Source organism: Schistocerca nitens, chromosome 1 (genome assembly GCF_023898315.1).
Source record: "Schistocerca nitens isolate TAMUIC-IGC-003100 chromosome 1, iqSchNite1.1, whole genome shotgun sequence".
NCBI classification, from domain to species: Eukaryota; Metazoa; Arthropoda; class Insecta; order Orthoptera; family Acrididae; genus Schistocerca; species Schistocerca nitens.
Window position 1 is genome coordinate 843,360,700 of NC_064614.1, and position 18,915 is coordinate 843,379,614.

General features: G+C 38.4%; 1 protein-coding gene across 1 annotated transcript in view; it reads left to right on the plus strand.

Moving 5' to 3' along the window:
• LOC126263189 (ubiquitin carboxyl-terminal hydrolase 34) overlaps window positions 1-18,915 on the plus strand; it is a 524,696-nt gene that overhangs the window by 426,422 nt on the left and 79,359 nt on the right. The window contains exons 43-46 of the mRNA XM_049960250.1: window positions 7,466-7,656; window positions 16,488-16,665; window positions 16,868-16,987; window positions 18,679-18,795. Coding sequence (XP_049816207.1) covers window positions 7,466-7,656; window positions 16,488-16,665; window positions 16,868-16,987; window positions 18,679-18,795 — 606 coding nt within the window. The remainder of the gene's footprint in view (window positions 1-7,465; window positions 7,657-16,487; window positions 16,666-16,867; window positions 16,988-18,678; window positions 18,796-18,915) is intronic.

Below are 18,915 nucleotides of genomic sequence, written 5' to 3' on the forward strand. Positions count from 1 at the left end.
CTTGAGCTTTGATGTCACAATTGGCAGCGGTTACCATGCTGGGATTAGTTCACGCCCTATGCCTAGCGCCTTGCGCTTCTTGTTTTTTACTCGTTATTCTGTTATGCTGCCAACTTGAAATGCATACATTAAGTGCAAAGTTTCAGTGGCCTGGGTATAGTGTTTTTCATGTTCTGCATTGTTACAAAGTCTGATAGGCTATATGAGGGGTGTTAACAGTGACAGATTTTGGATCATCACAGAAATGCCGCATAGTAATGCGAGACAGCATTATCAGCATCTCACGGTTGGGGAGGAGCCTCATTCTGTCTCTCCATTTGGTTGGATAGCTGAATCATGCAGTATCCAGAGTTTTGGTGCATTCAGATGTGACAGTGGGCTGATATTGGACTGCATGGTAAAATGAACGCAAACATATCTGTAATAACAGTTCCGGTTGACCATGAAAACAAGTCTGTCTATCACCAGAGAGAAACACCATATTGTGTACCAAGCACGTCACAACTCTTTCACACTTGTGCCTGTCATCCAAGAACAAGTAATGGTCTCCCTGCAACATTCTGTGTCACCCTGCTCAGTTGCTCATAGTGTAGCTGCAGCTATGTACAGAATTAAAACTGCCACTTGTAGCCCGCTATTAACACCACAACACAGATAGCATGGACTGCTGATGAATGGCACTGGGCTGTGTTTAGCAGTGTAATGTGGGTTGCACTACCCCAGGTGTCCATTGTCAGCGAGTATGATGGTGACCTGAGGAGAGGTCCCATACTTCCAACATCTTGAAGAGGAACTGCAGTTTTACTCCTAATGTCATGCTGTGGGGGAAACCATTGGGGAATTATCCTGCTGAAAAAGCTATCACCTTCCTGTTGGAGAAAAGGCAGTAGCATGGGGATAGTAGCTTGCGCAGTGTAGTGGGCACTGGTTACTATATCCCACTGAAACACCAACTGTTACCATGAGTTGCAACTAACGTGTGTGTGTGTGTGTGTGTGTGTGTGTGTGTGTGTGTGTGTGTGTGTGTGTGTGTGTCCACCTTAAAGCCTGGAATGGGACCTTTGTGTTGTGAGAAAATGCAGTCTATCACTGAAGACAACAGAGCTCTATTCCAGCCATCAATCAACTATTTCACAACACTAGAATAGCCATGCTTGACTGACAGTTTTTATAGTGTCAGTGGTAACCTGGCCAGAGGCACACATGATCATAATCCTGCTGCAAGCAGATGGTCCCCGGTCCCTGATGACACAGCAGGTGCAAAGTGTGCCCAGATTTTGGCCCTAGATGAAGTTTAGTCAGACACCACCACTCGCATAATGTGTCGATCTTGTCATGCATGTATACTACATGGTCATTCAGGACCAGGTCTGGAGGTGTGGTAATGATCCACAGACTACTGTCGAGAGCAGTGACACACTACTGATATATTGTGCCCAATGTGTGCAGCAATCTGTCAATACATCCACCTAGCTTCCCACAGACCCACAATGCGACCTCATTCAAATGGTTGAAACTGTACTCATCAGTGGGGCAGGGCTGTACCTAGAATGAATATTGCAAATACTGTTCACCTCTGAAATCAGCACAGTTACTGCCTGTAAAGTCAAAACAGAGGGTTCACAGACAGGCCTCCTGAGCAACCTCTGATTGCTGCTGACCATGACAAATGAATCATTAACACTACAACCCCTTGGTATTCATATATTACACTCTGGTGCCACTGAACACAGTCCTTGATGCTGTCGCATTACCCCCCCCCCCCCCCCCCCCCAAAGCCCATGTAGGCAGTGTAATATTAGACCTGTTAAATATAGATTATTTTTGTCTATCACTCCCTTAGAACATTTCACCAAAGTTTGTTTAATTTTTTTCTCTCAGAACAGTTGCTGTATAAGATTTTCATTGATTAATTTAGGGGGTGTATGCTATATGCCCCAGGACAACTGAGAAATCCGGGAGAAATGCTGGAGTTTTTTCAGCCAGGAAAATACCTAGGAATTTTTTAGAATTTTTTGAGAATTTTTCATTGTTTTAATTTTCAGTTAAAATTTTTGTGATTTGGCTGGTAAGAACTGATACTCTAAAAAAGAATTTTACTTTAGCCCACAAGTGCACCAATAAAATGTAAACATAAAATTTAAGTTGCAAAGAAAATGCGCCATTTACAACGGCACAATGATGGTTTGAGAAGCGTTACTTTCAAAGTAAATTTCCCTTTACGCAAGATGCATTACATTATGTGTGAGAAAGTGCGGTGAATTTCTTAAATCACAGAGTATTAGACTCTCATTTAAAACTTAACACATTGAGAACCAGCCATTTAGAAAAATTTTGGACCCAGAAGGCCAGGGTAACACATGCTAAAAAGAGCAAATTCAAGGTTAGTTTATCATAAATTACAGATTATGCAATAACAAAGGCAAAAAGTGTAATTATCCTTCAAAAAAAGTGCTAGGTGAGTTCTTGAGCAATTTCACACGTAATTGGCATTTCTATGAAGAAGTCAAAGTGCTTGACATAACATGTATACAGACAGGTAACCCATGAAATGTTTCATGCACGACAGTGAAATTTATAATTGTGCTTGTCGGAAATATTCTGCTGCTGTAATTGAAGCTGTGGTCTTAGGATCTTGCCCAGTCACACCCTTAGAAAAAAGAAAAAAAAAGAAAATAATGTTTGATGACCAATATTATATGTGAGAGTTTGGCTTTTCTTGTAGCTATACTATATGTACATCAATTTAAACCATTAATTTTTTCTGTTTGTGTGTTTGCACTACTTAACAGTGATGTTGCTTGGCTGATTTCTTCATGTTTCCTGTGCTCTGAATATCTGCTGTCATTGGGTCGATATCAAGTGACATGAGCCATGATTAGCTAACAAAAGCACATCACTATCTTGTTTTTGGTGCTTTGAAAGCTACCATGCTGTATTTGGTGGAATTCGTATTTATACTTTTGTAATAGGAAAACATGCAGTGTACATGTTCCTGTGCATCAGAGATTGTCCCAAAACATTTTGTTTTTTTGCTAGTTTCACCTCTTAAAGTGCTGGAAAGTTCTATGCCATTGTATAAAACATTTACCATTCAAAGGATTGATAATTTTTACAGCTCCGAGGGAAAGTAGAAAGTCACTTAACATGTAAAAAATGTACTTTCACCTGGGTTATAATGTATTTACAACCAGGGAAAAGTGTATTTTCAACTGAGAAGTCTAGGAATTTTTTTCTTGTCCTAAACGAAAAATTAACAATTGTCATGTTTGGAAACAAACTGAGATGATCTGTGATGAACTATTTTAAAATCCTTGATCCTATCAAATTTTGCAGCCACACCCATTTATCTTTCTACCTGATAATGCCATAACAGCCTAAAACTGATTTGTAAAATAATAAATACTGTAGACTATTACACCAGTAGCATGAGTGTTTTTACTCATGATCCACAAACCCTATGATTAACAAGCTTTTTTCAAATGTTTGTCCAAAAACACTTGATGATTGATCGCATAGGCTTGAGGTGTTAAACATCAAAAGACACATTTTTAAGAGAATGCGAATATTATCATACACAGAAACTCAAAATTAAATACAAGAATATAGGACAGCAAAATGTGTGAAATATTATGACAGTCAAATGTCAGCCTAATATCCAAAGAGAAAACAAACAGAATGAGATTTTCACTCTGCAGCGGGGTGTGCGCTGATATGAAACTTCCTGGCAGATTAAAACTGTGTGCCCGACCGAGACTCGAACTCGGGACCTTTGCCTTTCGCGGGCAAGTGCTCTACCGGTGGTAGATCACTTGCCCGCGAAAGGCAAAGGTCCCGAGTTCAAGTCTCAGTCGGGCACACAGTTTTAATCTGCCAGGAAGTTTCGAGAAAACAAACAACTTGACAGCAGCACCCCAGTACATAAGATCGAAACTGTACCATCTAAGACTGTTTGTTGCTGGATAATATATTTTAGCTCAGCCCCTTGTTTCATGACAATTCATCACAGTAACTTATACTCAAAATACACCTTTCCGATAACATGTTAATATTATCTTGGATAGAAACTTATGTGAAACATGGTGATTTGTCTAAATTCAATACACTGGACACAAATTTTACTATCAGCCATTAGGAAAACAGCAAAGTCACAATTAATAAGAACCCAAATAAGTATCTTTAAAGTGGTTTATTGATTTAAAAAAAAATAATGAACTACAAATTAATGTGAAATCCGAGCTTAACGCTAGATTGTTCATTTCTGGATTTATATCACTGACACAGAGTCTTAAGTTATTTTTCAGGTTGTCGTCTGCAAACTTTGTATGTATATTGCATGTATTTATTTTCGTGAATAAAAAAAAAAAAAACTTTCGCTTATATGTGCTTCTGAAAAGACATGTTCTTTCTTGCAAATGATCTCAGTTGTGCATATTTTTCCAGTCAAATAAGTTTTATGAAACTAGATCTTACCTACTTCATCAAATTTAGATTTCAAAGAAAAAGCTCCTTGAAACTTGAGTTCCATTCGAAAATTTTCTGCAGCACTTTCTATGTCACACTTTATTGGGTTAGCAGATATAGCAAAAGTGCTGTCTGCATTTCAGAAATCACGATATCTTGTGGCAAACTGCAATAATAATGATTTCCATTCATCATCATAAATAATGTAATCAATATTTTCTTGAGCTGACACTGTAGAAAGATTGTAACAGTTTCCAGCTCCCAACTGCATTTGTCACAAGTGCATCTCAGTTTGAAAAACTTCCAGATGGATGTGTAATTCATGAGGTAACTGACCTTGAATCTAGAGCTTGTAATTTAAGTCATTTAAGTAACTTGTGATGTCAACCAGAAATACTAAATCACAAATCCATTAGGGCTTGATTACTTCAGGCAGCAGTTTCTTTTTGACAGCCATGAAATCTGCTATTTATTGTCAAAGATTGTAAAAATGTTTCAGCATTTTGCACACTCTCAGCCTTCTCCCTTTGCAATAGTAAGTTAAATCTCCATGACCGGATCACAGGTTGTCAAAATATAGTTTGAAATGGTGGCGATGTAATGTGTGGGACTTTATAAAATTGATGCTCTTGTTAACCACAGCCATGACAGTTTCAATTTTAATTAATTTAGCACACAAACTTTGTTGATGGATAATATAGTGAAAACTTGTTAAATTGATTTTCTAAATATTTATTCAGCAGATTTTTCATTTAATGTGCCACTAAAATCTTTTGGTGAACTGACAATCACAGGTGCTCCTTCAGAACAAACTCCAGCGAGCTGACTCCTCTGCAGATTGAACCTTCCTGATCTCTCCTCAAAAAATATCTTCACCAGTAGTGTCTCCCTTTAATGACTGTAATCCTAGTAGTTCTTCCATTATGATGAACTCCACATCTACACCACAATCAAAAGATTGTTGACAGAGCTCTGTCTGATAAATCAGTGCTCTCATCCAAAGTGATCGCAAATGCTTCAAGTTTGGCAGCATGATCTCACAAACTTTTTTTTAATGTCGTCAGCCATTATAACAATTTGGCATACAACTGCTCATCTTGATACTTCTTTTTTCAAACTCTTTTTCTTTATCAGGATATAATACATCTGCAATGTCCAATGCCTTCAGCAAAAAGCTTTAACAAGTCGGCAGTTTTTCTATTCATTATATAAACTAGCTTTAACTGAGTTGTTTCACTATGACCTTGGTTTGGTATGTGTTTGCTGTTGCTTGTCCAAATTGGAAATTAATATTTTCATTTTGTCTTTCCACAATTGCCCTGCAAGCTGTTGGTGAGCAATGTCTTTCATAGAAAAGTGCTTATCATATGATACTCTTTCACCCCATTTAGTGATTCACTACACCAGAAAGCAGGTTTATCTTTCTACATAGTAAAGAAATAAACGTCCATCCATTTCTCCTAGAGTTGGCAACATTAAGCATCTAATTTTCTTTTCTTAATGCCAGAAATTTTCCGAATAAACTCAATAAAGACGCTCGCCAACACTTGCATGGAATTAATAAACAGCTACCATAGATATTTATATGTTAACCAAAAACAGATAACTAGTTTGTTCATAAAGTTATGGCTACTGCAACCATTGTTCAACATTTGTAATCTATCCATGTGTAGCACGGACATAGGCAGTAAGCAGTAAATAATGTGTGTGTGTGTGTGTGTGTGTGTGTGTGTGTGTGTGTGTGTGTGTGTGTTTTGTCAGCACCCCTTCAAGGTAGTGAAGTGTTGCACCCACTCTCATCGTGCACATGAGCATATAGGCCATAACTTCACACTCAGACAAGCAATGTGTTTCTCTTTGTTGTTCAAATCCAGCGGCATCAAAATGGCAATGTTCATGCTTGGAGTAAGCAAAACTTTTGCTGGTGTGCATCATGAGCTGCAAATCCGAGGAGGTGAGCCGAGCATTGGCAAAAATATCCAAAAAAGCATCTCTGGTGGGGTACAATGCGAGTATCTCACTCACTCTACCACAAATTTCTTCCGCGGGCCAGATTGAAACCAGTCATAGATCAGATCTTTCCCACAGGCCACTGCGCTATATGGAATTAACCCAGTGTAGAAGAGCAGAATTATTCTATTGGAAGCAGTAGTGGGTGAAAGTGATTGATAACAGATTTTGGCTAGTAAATCTTTAGATCTGGCCACAGCATAGCTCCCCTCAGCAACAAAGATGAAACAAAGTCCTCACTCATCTCCATGTCATTTACTGCCCTCTGACAAGTAGGTTCTTCCTCCATGGAAAAGACTCACCAGTGTTTGATGTTTCTGGTATATAACTTCATGTATGCCACACTGTATGTAGATTGTGCTAGAGTTCATAACTTGCTCATGTACTTGGCTGATATGGAAGATGATATTAAAAGTTTAAATGTCGATTAAATGGTTATGTTTCCTTTCAATTCCTCCAAGAAGTATTTGAAGAGAAAAATTAACAATTTCTTGAAACTGGCCTTAAAAGTCAAATGTTAAAATTGTTTAATTTTATTGCACATTGCATGTGTTTGGGCAGCATTTTGTGCCCATCTGTTAAGTTTTTTGATATTGTATTATTTCTATATGTTTTGATCAGTTTACTTTCTACGTAATTTATTTAACTAACCTCTTAAATATTACTTCATGGCACCAATGACGGCATTATTGTTTTGCACCCTTAGACCAAACAATAACAAAAATTAATAACACTGTTGTCATAGATGTAAAAAAGTCTCTTTAGACATTAATGCAATAACAGTGGGATAATTTTTATTTGATTTAAAGAGATTAATCATTTTCAAAAAATTTTCATGTGTCATTTTTGTCTTTGTTGTATGTTTAATATAATCTCTTTATGTAATAATTATCTAGACAGTTGCACTTCACAGTTTAGTTCTCATAGCTATGTATTACTGTTATGGCATTTCAAGTACTTTATTCTTCAAGGCTCATTTTCCATGTTACAGTTTGGGCAGCATTTCTTGGATCTGTGGCAGCTGTTTCATCCCAAACTATCTGAACCATCAATACCAGTGCATCACAACAAACAAGCATTATTGCTCTTTTGGCATCATGTCTGTGTTGACTGCCCAGAAAATGTACAACTCATCTTGCAGAATGCTCATGTTACTAAGAACATAGCATTCAATTACATACTGTGAGTCTGAGCTTCTGTTTCTGTTATTCATTTTACTTTAAAAAGCCAAAATTATTCAGTGTTTAGTTTGACAAAGAGTGCTAGTTATTAAGGTGTTGGGAATATGACATGTAGCATTCTGGATTCTGCTTAACCATGATTATATTGATAAATATGTATGTAAATACACCAACAGCTATCTTCTTTTTTTTCTTGTCTTGAGAGTATGCATTTACAATATGTTCATTATTCGTGCCTCGTGAAAATTGAAATTTCAAATTCTGTGCAGTTTGTGCAGGAATACAGTCATTCAAGAAAATGTAACTTTGGAGATAATCAGAAAGAAAAACTTCAATATTTAGGCATGGAGTGAATTTTGAGGTAAAAAACTTGCAGTAGGTGGTAGCACTTACATATGCTCTAGGTTAGAAGGAAATTTTACTTTTGCCAACATATCTGACACATTCAGTATCAGAATGTTTTACAGAGAGGAAAAGAACTTAAATTGCTTGGAGGTCAACTTTATTGACAGTGTGATGGTGAAGTAATTCAGTCTTAAAAATGATACTTATTAAAGTGAACGAATTAATCCCAAAACTTACAGTGTATGTCTACAATAAGGTAGAAGATAAAAGTGGATTTTTGTTAAAATCTGGGGGAAAAAGGTGACAGTCTGTGCAACAATGACAATGTTTATGCGATCTAACCAAGTGAACAGTGATCATGCTTAAACTCTTCAACAAATAATTGTAAATACGTACCTACTCATATGTAGGAAGTAAAGATCACCCACTCCTTCTTTCCGTGTCCCTGATGGTGGCAATGGACCTTGCTGTGGACTTCCATGAAACTAAAAGCATTTGGACGCCATCCCAATCCATAACTCCACTACCGTCACCTACTACAATTTGTGGAAATTGGTCAGAGGTTGTTTGAAGGCATGATCATCTCACTCTGTAAAACCCTAGACTTGTCAAATAGGACTGATGTCAGGTGATGGGAGAACACCCAAGGACTTTCATGTCTGTGAAGTATTTCTCGAATCATTCTGAGTAGTTGTGTGAAAAAATAGTGAATTGTCTTTCTGGAGGCATAGATTACCTATAGGGCCCTATAAATGCCCATATTTGTTTGTAAACGAGATAAAATACAGATCTGTTGCATGTCCTATTTAATTCCTTGTAAACATCCCATAGACAGTATACACTATGTGATAAAAAGTATCTGGATACCCCCAAAAACATATGATTTTCATGTTGTTGTTGTTGTTGTTGTTGTTGTTGTGGTCCTCAGTCCAGACACTGGTTTGATGCAGCTCTCCATGCTACTCTATCCTGTGCAAGCTTCTTCACCTCCCAGTACTTACTGCAACCTACATGCTTCTGAATTTGTTCAGTGTATTCATCCCTTGGTCTCCCTCTACGACTTTTACCCTCCACACTGCTGTCCAATACTAAATTGGTGATCCCTTGATGCCTCAGAATATGCCCTACCAACCAATCCCTTCTTGTAGTCAAGTTGCACCACAAATTTCTCTTCTCTCCACATACCTCCTCCTCAGTTATGTGATCTAATCTTCAGCATTCTTCTGTAGCACCACATTTCGAAAGCTTCTATTCCCTTCTTGTCTAAACTATTTATCGTCCACGTTTCACTTCCATACATGGCTACACTCCATACAAATACTTTCAGAAATGACTTCCTGACACTTAAATCTCCATACAAATACTTTCAGAAATGACTTTCTGACACTTAAATCTATACTCGATGTTAACAAATTTCTCTTCTTCAGAAACGCTTTCCATGCCATTGCCAGTCTACATTTTATATCCTCTCTACTTCGACCATCATCACTTATTTTGCTCCCCAAATAGCAAAACTCCTTTACTACTTTAAGTGTCTCATTTCCTAATCTAATTCCCCCAGCATCACCCAACTTAATTCGACTACATTCCATTATCCTTTTTTTGCTTTTGTTGATGTTCATCTTACATCCTCCTTTCAAGACATTGTCCATTCCGTTCATCTGCTCTTTCAGGTCCTTTGCTGTCTCTGACAGAATTACAATGTCATCGGAGAACCTCAAAGGTTTTATTTCTTCTCCATGGATTTTAATTCCTATTCTGAATTTTTCTTTTGTTTCCTTTACTGCTTGCTCAATATACAGATTGAATAAAATCGGGGACAGGCTACAACCCTGTCTCACTCCCTTCCCAACCACTGCTTCCCTTTCATGTCCCTCGACTCTTATAACTGCCATCTGGTTTCTGTACAAATTGTAAATAGCCTTTCGCTCCCTGTATTTTACTCCTGCCACCTTCAGAATTTGAAAGACAGTATTCCAGTCATCACTTTCAAAAGCTTTCTATAAGTCTATAAATGCGAGAAACATAGGTTTGCCTTTCCTTAATCTATTTTCTAAGATAAGTCATAGGGTCAGGATTGCCTCACGTGTTTCACCATTTCTACAGAATCCAAATTGATCTTCCCCGAGGTCAGCTTCTACCAGTTTTTCCATTCATCTGTAAAGAATTCGTGTAAGTATTTTGCAGCCGTGGCTTATTAAACTGATAGTTCAGTAATTTTCACATCTGTCAACATCAGCTTTCTTTGGGATTGGAATTATTATATTCTTCTTGAAGTCTGAGGGTATTTCGCCTGTATCATACAACTTGTTCACCAGATGGTAGAGTTTTGTTAGGCCTGACTCTCCCAAGGCTGTCAGTAGTTCTAATGGAATGTTGTCTGCTCCCCGGGGCCTTGTTTCGACTTAGGTCTTTCAGTTCTCTGTCAAACTCTTCGCGCAGTATCATATCTCCTATTTCATCTTCATCTACATTCTCTTCCATTTCTATAATATTGTCCTCAAGAACATCACCCTTGTATAGACTCTCTATATACTCCTTCCACCTTTCTGCTTTCCCTTCTTTGCTTAGAACTGGGTTTCCATCTGAGCTCTTGATATTCAAACAAGTGGTTTTCTTTTCTTCAAAGGTCTATTTAATTTTCCTGTAGGCAGTATCTATCTTACCCCTAGTGATATGCGCCTCTACATCCTTACATTTGTCCTCTAGCCATCCCTGCTTAGCCATTTTGCACTTCCTGTCGATCTCATTTTTGAGACGTTTGTATTCCTTTTTGACCGCTTCATTTACTGCATTTTTATATTTTCTCCCTTCATCAATTAAATTCAATATCTCTTAAGGATTTCTATTAGCCCTCGCTTTTTTGTATACGTGATCCTCTGCTGCCTTCACTATTTCATCTCTCAAAGCTACCCAGTCTTCTTCTACTGTATTTCTTTCCCCCATTCTTGTCAATTGTTCCCTAATGCTCTCCCTGAAGCTCTCTACAACCTCTGGTTCTTTGTTTTTCCAAGTCCCATCTCCTCAAATTCCTACCTTTTTGCAGTTTCTTCAGTTTTAATCTACAGTTCATAACCAATAGATTGTGGTCAGAGTCTACATCTGCCCCCGGAAATGTCTTACAATTTAAAACCTGGTTCCTGAATCTCTGTCTCACCATTATATAATCTATCTGAGACCTTCCAGTATCTCCAGGCTTCTTCCGTGTATACAACCTCCTCTTATGATTCTTGAACCAAGTGTTAGCTATGATTAAGTTATGTTCTGTGCAAAATTCTACCAGGCGGCTTCCTCATTCCTTCCTCCCATTCCATATTCACCTATTACGTTTCCTTTTCCTACTATCGAGTTCCAGTCACCCATGACTATTAAATTTTCATCTCCCTTCACTATCTGAATAATTTCTTTTATCTCATCATACATTTCATCAATCTCTTCGTCATCTGCAGAGCTAGTTGTCATATAAACTTGTACTACTGTGGTAGGCAAGGGCTTCATATCTATCTTGGCCACAATAATGCGTTCACTATGCTGTTTGTAGTAGCTTACCCACATTCCTATTTTCCTATTCATTATTATACCTACTCCTGCATTACCCCTATTTGATTTTGTATTTATAACCCTGTATTCACCTGACCAGAAGTCTTGTTCCTTCTGCCACCAAACTTCACTAATTTCCACTATATCTAACTTTAACCTATCTATTTCCCTTTTTAAATTTTCTAACCTACCTGCCCAATTAAGGGATCTGACATTCCACGCTCCGATCCATAGAATGGCAGTTTTCTTTCTCCTGATAACAGTGTCCTCCTGAGTAGACCCCGCCCGAAGATCCGAATGGGGCACTATTTTACCTCCGGAATATTTTACCCAAGAGGACGCCATCATCATTTAACCATACCCTCAGGAAAAATTATGGCGGTAGTTTCCCCTTGCTTTCAGCTGTTCGCAGTGCCAGCACAGCAAGGCCGTTTTGGTTAGTGTTACAAGGCCAGATCAGTCAATCATCTAGACTGTTGCCCCTGCAACTACTGAAAAGGCTGCTGCCCCTCTTCAGGAACCACACGGTTGTCTGGCCTCTCAACAGATACCCCTCTGTTGTGGTTACACCTACGATATGGCTATCTGTATCGCTGAGGCACACAAGCCTCCCCACTAACAGCAGTGTCCATGTTTCATGGTGGGGAGGGGGGGGGGATGATTTTCATATTAGGTGCATTGTGCTGCCACCTGCTGCCAGGTACTCCATATCAGCGACCTCAGTAGTCATTAGACATCGTGAGAGAGCAGAAGGAGCGCTCTGCGGAACTCACAGACTTCGAACGTGGTCAGGTGATAGGGTGTCGCTTGTGTCATATGTCAGTACATAGATTTCCACACTTGTAAACATACCTAGGTCCACTGTTTCCAATGTGATAGTGAAATGGAAATGTGAAAGGACACGTGCAGCACAAAAGTGTACAGGCTGACCTTGTCTGTTGACTGACAGAGATTGCCACCAGTTGAAGAGGGTCGCAATATGTAATAGGCAGACATCTATCCAGACCATGACACAGGAATTCCAAACTGCATGACTATGACAGTTAGGCAGGAGGTGAGAAAACTTGGATTTCATGGTCAAGCAGCTGCTCATTAAGCCACACATCATGCCGGTAAATGCCAAAAAAAGCCCTGCAGGTCATAAGGAGCGTAAAGATTGGACGATTGAACAGTGGAAAAACGTTGTATGGAGTTGCGAATCACAGTACACAATGTGGCGATCCGATGGTAGCGTGTGGGTATAACAAATGCCCAGTGAACATCCTCTGCCAGAGGTGGTTGTGTTATGGTGTCGTCATGTTTTTCACGGAGGGGACTTGCACGCCCTGTTGTTTTGCGTAGCATTATGACAGCACAGACCTTCATTGACGTTTTAAACACCTTCTTGCTTCCCAATGTTGAAGAGCAATTTGGGGATGGCGATTGCATCTTTCAACATGATTGAGCACCTGTTCATAATGCACAGCTTGTTGCGGAGTGGTTTCTTGACAGTAACATCCCTGTAATGAAATGCCCTGCACAGAGTCCTGTCATGAATCCTACAATACACCTTTGAGATGTTTTGGAACTCTGACTTCGTGCCAAGCCACACCGACCGACATCGATACCTCTCCTCAGTGCAACACTCCATGAAGAATGGACTGTCATTCCCCAAGAATCCTTCCAGCACCTGATTGAACATATGCCTGCGAGAGTGGAAGCTGTCATCAAGGCTAAGGGTGGGCCAACACCATACTGAATTCCAGCATTACCGATGGAGGGCGCCACGAACTTGTAAGATATTTTCAGCCAGGTGTCTGGATACGTTTGATCACATACTGTACATCCACTGCCGCCTTCTTGTCTAGTACCTTAAAGACAAGTGAGATGTATCACCTAATGTAATTTTTAGTGTTTTCATACTCTGCCATTGTTGTGTAATGTTAATCATCATCTAAGCAGCATGTTCTCATCATTTGAGTGTCCGTTGCAGATGATCCTAGGCCCATGATGATTTTTGCATTCTGTGATCTCCAGTAAGCTCTGGTTCACATGTGCAGGCAATGGTACCTGTACCCATTCAAAGATGGTGGTTCTTGTGGTACGACTGCTTGTTTTTAGTTGTTCAGCATTGAATTTGGGAGCAATTTGCTGTTTTAATTAATTAGTGTCGTATGGCTAGGGCCTCCCGTTGGGTAGACCGTTCGCTTGTTGCAAGTCTTTCGATTTGATGCCACTTCGGCGACTTGCGCATCGATTGGATGAAATGATGATGATCAGGACAACACAACACCCAGTCCCAGAGCGGAGAAAATCTCCGACTCAGCCGGGAATCGAACCCGGACCCTTAGGATTGACATTCTGTCGCGCTGACCACTCAGCTACCGGGGCTGTTGTTTGTCCATCTGCTGTTACGAACCACAGTACTCACCCCCTCGGTCACATTGTTGGAAATGGCTGCTCATTCTGATGGCAGTGATTTCCAAATCCAGATAGTAATGGAATACATTTGGTGGAGGACACGAAAATCTCAGTACCAGCACGGCTCTGAGGATGGATAGTCCCATTTTTCTGGTACCCAACATCAAATAAGCTGAAAGTCGAAATTCTGATGACTGCCAGTTCAGGAGACATTCCGCTCACTCTGGCAGCAGGAATGCTGTGTCTCAACCACAATAGCTATCTGAAATTCAGTTTCTCGTGTATGTATATGAAAGAGTGCAGCAAGAAATGGGAAGCAAAGGCACACACCAGGCGGAAAGAAACTCAATAAAAATTTAAGATAAAGTAAAATATGTTGGTGATGTACCAATTCTATTGTGTCAGCATTTAGTCTGCTGTTGGTGAGTGGGAATAAGTGTACCATGAAATTTCGAGTGAATTGCTATGTGTCAGTAGCTTTCTACCATGGTATTTTGGTGCAGTGTATACAACTGAAGATGACCAGAAGACTGTGCATCAAAAAATCAAGGCAAGAAGGTACTGACTTCCTGCAATTCGTCTAAAATTTCATCAAACTAGTATTTACCTAAATTAAGGCCCTCCTGTGGCTTAGATTCAGGGACAAAGTCTAAGAAAATTTTGAAAAATGCTGGTAGAAGCTGCCATGAGTAGTCATTCTGCCTCAGAGGCCATTGTGTTATTATTTGGAGCATTGAACGTTAATTATTTTTTATCATGGGAGAAATTCAAATTTAATATAGCTCATCTTTGAATGTAGGAGTTTTTCAACTATTTAAAGCAATTAAAACAAATGTCTTCATATACACACCATCAGACTTGACTGTTTTAAGAAACTTGCATTAGTTGACAAGCACAGTAAGTACAGTTTTACATTTCAACATCTCTAGGCGATCTCATACTAGCATTTTATTGACCACATAAGAAAAAATGAAAAATCCTGACTGTGTTCAGGTATGTGGTGCAGTGGGACTCACTTGTGATGTTGCCACTCATAGCCCACCTGCGCATAGTTCCTAATTACGGCTGCCTGTATTTTAGGCGGCCGTGCTATAACTTGATAGTCAAACAATGTTGACAGATGTAGGAGACATTGCACGAGAAAGATTTTCTGCAGTGATGGCAGTGCTTGTGGTCTGCACTTTGTACAGATTACTTGTGCTGGAAATGATTCTTGCAGATGAATTGTATTCTTTACAATGTTAAAAAGTAATCTATCAAAGTACCCTGTATAACCTCTGTCTTGAATATATGGATTGCTCTGTGTCAAGTTTATTTCCTTTAAATCGAGCGGGATACTTTCTCAAGACAAAATGCAACTTTCTTGGATGAAAACACTATATTCATTAGAAAGAAAAAATACTTTGAAAGACAATCATGTGATATAGCGTAAGACTCGAACATGAGTTGCTGTACAATATGTAAATGCCTTAGTGGCCCCTGCTGCCATTGTTTCTGTTGGAACATTTTGATAGATATTGTGAGTCCTCTCTGCTATCGTTGTTTGCAGTGTAACAGTAATTTCAAGTGTCCAACATTCTAAATTTAAGTCCATCTGAATTACTAAACATAAATACTACTACTCGCAAATCCCTGAATGGTGGGGCCACTTTATACTTTATCCGTCATATGCTGAAGCATATTTGTTTTGATTTTTATAGTAACTAAGCTTAGCAGTAATGATATTAATCCCCCCCTCTCCGAATTTCATTTCTGGGGTGCAGCTTGCATTTGAGGTTGGCTTACATGTGAGTAAATATGGTATGCACCTGACAAGTTTTAAAACTCTCAATAGGGCTCAGTGTTTGTTATGGACATGGTCAGTAACCCAACATCCTTAAACTGGTGATTAATTAGCAACATGATCTGTAAACATGTGCACACTAAGACAGAAACAAAATATCAATGTTCTGAAACAATAACTTTATTTTTCTGGAGTATTACATTTTTTTGTTACCACTCAGTCTTTATTTTCTTATTCACAGTTGCCTTCTATCCCTTTCCTTTCCATTGCTGCATGAATGTTATCGGTCCATGCACATTAACACCAAGGCAACATCTGGCCAGGTCCATATCCAGAGTGATAAGTGCTTCACAGCACTTTATTTTTGAAGAAGCAGAAGAAGAAGAAACTAATTCATTGCATGTCCAGAGGAGGTTATTACAATGTGACTGCAGCAACAGTTGAAAATTACGTTACTGCTCAGCTTGGTTACTACAAATCTCACGTTTTGTAATGTTCCTGATCACTGTTAATCAGATCACCTCATGCTCAGATTTTTGACTGATTTTGGTTGTTGTTGTGATTGTGTATAGTGATTAAGTTTACTTGATGTAGGGTAAAAAAATTAATTTGAAAGCTAATTCTGTGAGGTACGTAATTGTTGTTCATGATTCTCTTGTTACAACTTTCTCTGTGACCAGAACATGTGAATCGTCTGCTGTTGGGGGAAGAAGAAGAATAAAATATGCTGTATTTAACCTAAATCTTTTTTATGTCTTATCTAGGGCAGATCATGAAGATCAGGACGTTGTTATGTTCAACCGTACAATGCTTCCTGCATATTATGGGTTACTTCGTATGTGCTGTCAGCAATCTCGAACTTTCACGAGGTCACTAGCCAACCATCAGAACTTACATTGGGCTTTCAAGAATATTACACCACATCCAACACAGTATAGTGCAGTGAGTTACTTTTAGCTTGTAGATTCTGTTCTATCTCTTTAGTTTTTGGGAATAATTATTATATTTTTGTTAAGTGCGCCTATATTTTATATTCATATTATCCACAAAGATCCAGTCAAAAAAATAGGACTGTTTCTGCATGTGATAGTTAACAATTTAGAGCAAATTTATTTCTCTTATTTCTCAAATGTATTACTTCCAGGCTGTTGACGAGTTGTTCAAGTTGATACAACTATTTGTAATGAAGTTTCCAGACAGTACAGAACAAGAGCTACATGAAATTAGTGCATTCCGTAGACAAACCTTGCAGCTTTACTTACAGGTTTGTAGTAAAAGTTCCTGACGTTCAATTTTATCTCATTGTTATTATTATTATTATTATTATTATTATTATTATTATCATCATTAAAATTGTAGCTGTTAGGACTCCAACCCTCACATACTTCCACATCGCTGCTTACATTAACGGCAACCTCAAACTTTTTGCCTCTGACACTGTTGTCTATAATGAAGTACTGTCTGAAAGAAACTGCACAGAAGATGTAGTGGTGTTCGTAGATCTTAGGGCAGACATTTCAGAACCACATTTAAGATATTTTTTGCCTGCAGTGATCATTCCTGTCATATCCTTGAATACTGACCCACTAGACACCCTATATAAGCTCGAAAAATTGAAAAGAGCTGTTTGGTATCTAATATGCTGAAATATCATGAAGTTATTTGTTATACTTCACAAAACAAATGAAAACTATTTTTGCTAATTGTTGAACATTTGTAGTTTTTGTTATTGTTGTTAAATATTTGCCTTATTTATTAGTTCTACAATAAGCAACAGAATAATTTATCAGTATATTAACAGTTATAACCTGAAGAAAATACTCACAATGTGATCATAGAGATCAGTGGAATGCTCCCTTCATAAATTCCTGAGTGTGTTGTAGTTATGCTGAAGGGAAAATACCACCCCCATCACTGTCAGAATCTGATACTGAATAGTCTTCTGTAGCACCACTCGAACTATCACTGCACCCTCCCAGATGTATAATTAAATTTCAATGTCTTCTTCCACAATCTTTTCATCTTTGGCTGTTTTCTGATATCACTTGCAGTGCTGTTGACACTATTCTTCCAGATCTTGCTTGTCACCTGACCGACAACTTCAAAAGGAGGTTTCTAGATTCAGAGATGTTGAATTTTTTGTTGTTTGCAGCAACGTAATTTTTTATTTGTGCCCATACCTCTACAATGACATTGAAAAGCAACAGTGATATGGAGGAAGTCAAATGATTCCATGCCCATGCCATTTAGCAGGCTTGTCAGGTATATATGTTGGAAGTGTGGTTTCTTTTATGCAACAATTTCAAGCAATTCATTCTTTTCAGACTTCTGAAATCCACTTTTTGTCATTTTACCCACTGAATAATATTGTCTTTTTTTTGTTGCCAAAGTTGGTGTATCTTCATGAAAAACAGAGTTGTGTAATGTGTTATCCATAATGATCACTGCTGGACTTATAGATTAGTCGTAAATGACATCTCAAACCACATTTGAAAAAGTACATTGTTTATCTCTTTGTAATAATCACCCATCTCCTTTCAAATGAATCATTAACAAGCAGTTTGGCATGAAACCATCTGATATCCCTTAAAATTAACCTTGCCAAATCCATTCCTAACCATGCTGACCATGCAAAACTGCGGGACAAGGCATCAGCCAAAGAAAAAAAGCAAGTAAGCTTGTATTGTGTATCTGACATTAAGATTCGTGGTATGCTCACAATACAGGAATGTGAGTTCAATTTATATTCATTTATGTTTCCCTTTTTGCTTTACATTTTGCATAAATTTCGTCCTGATTTCTTGATGGTGCTGCTGTTTTCACAAATGCATGTGTATTTAGTGCCATATGCATAACATTAAGTACTACTTGGTCCTTTAATGTTCATTTAATTTTTAGATAAAATGTTTATCATGAATGTGTGTGATTAAAACTAATCTTTTACAATTAATGCAGGTTCTGGATGGACGCTCTTGTTGGACAACTCTTATAATGGCTTTCCGCACACTCATAGACAGTGATGATGATCGTTTGTACGTTATTTATAATGGTGGATTGCAGCTGGCATTTGAGGTAAGCCTCTGCATACAACTTCCCCTTACTTTGCTTACTATAGGTTGTGCATTTTAGTCAATTATTCACACAGAGGTCTTAAGTTACACAGCTGAAATACCCAGTGTATATATGTTACTT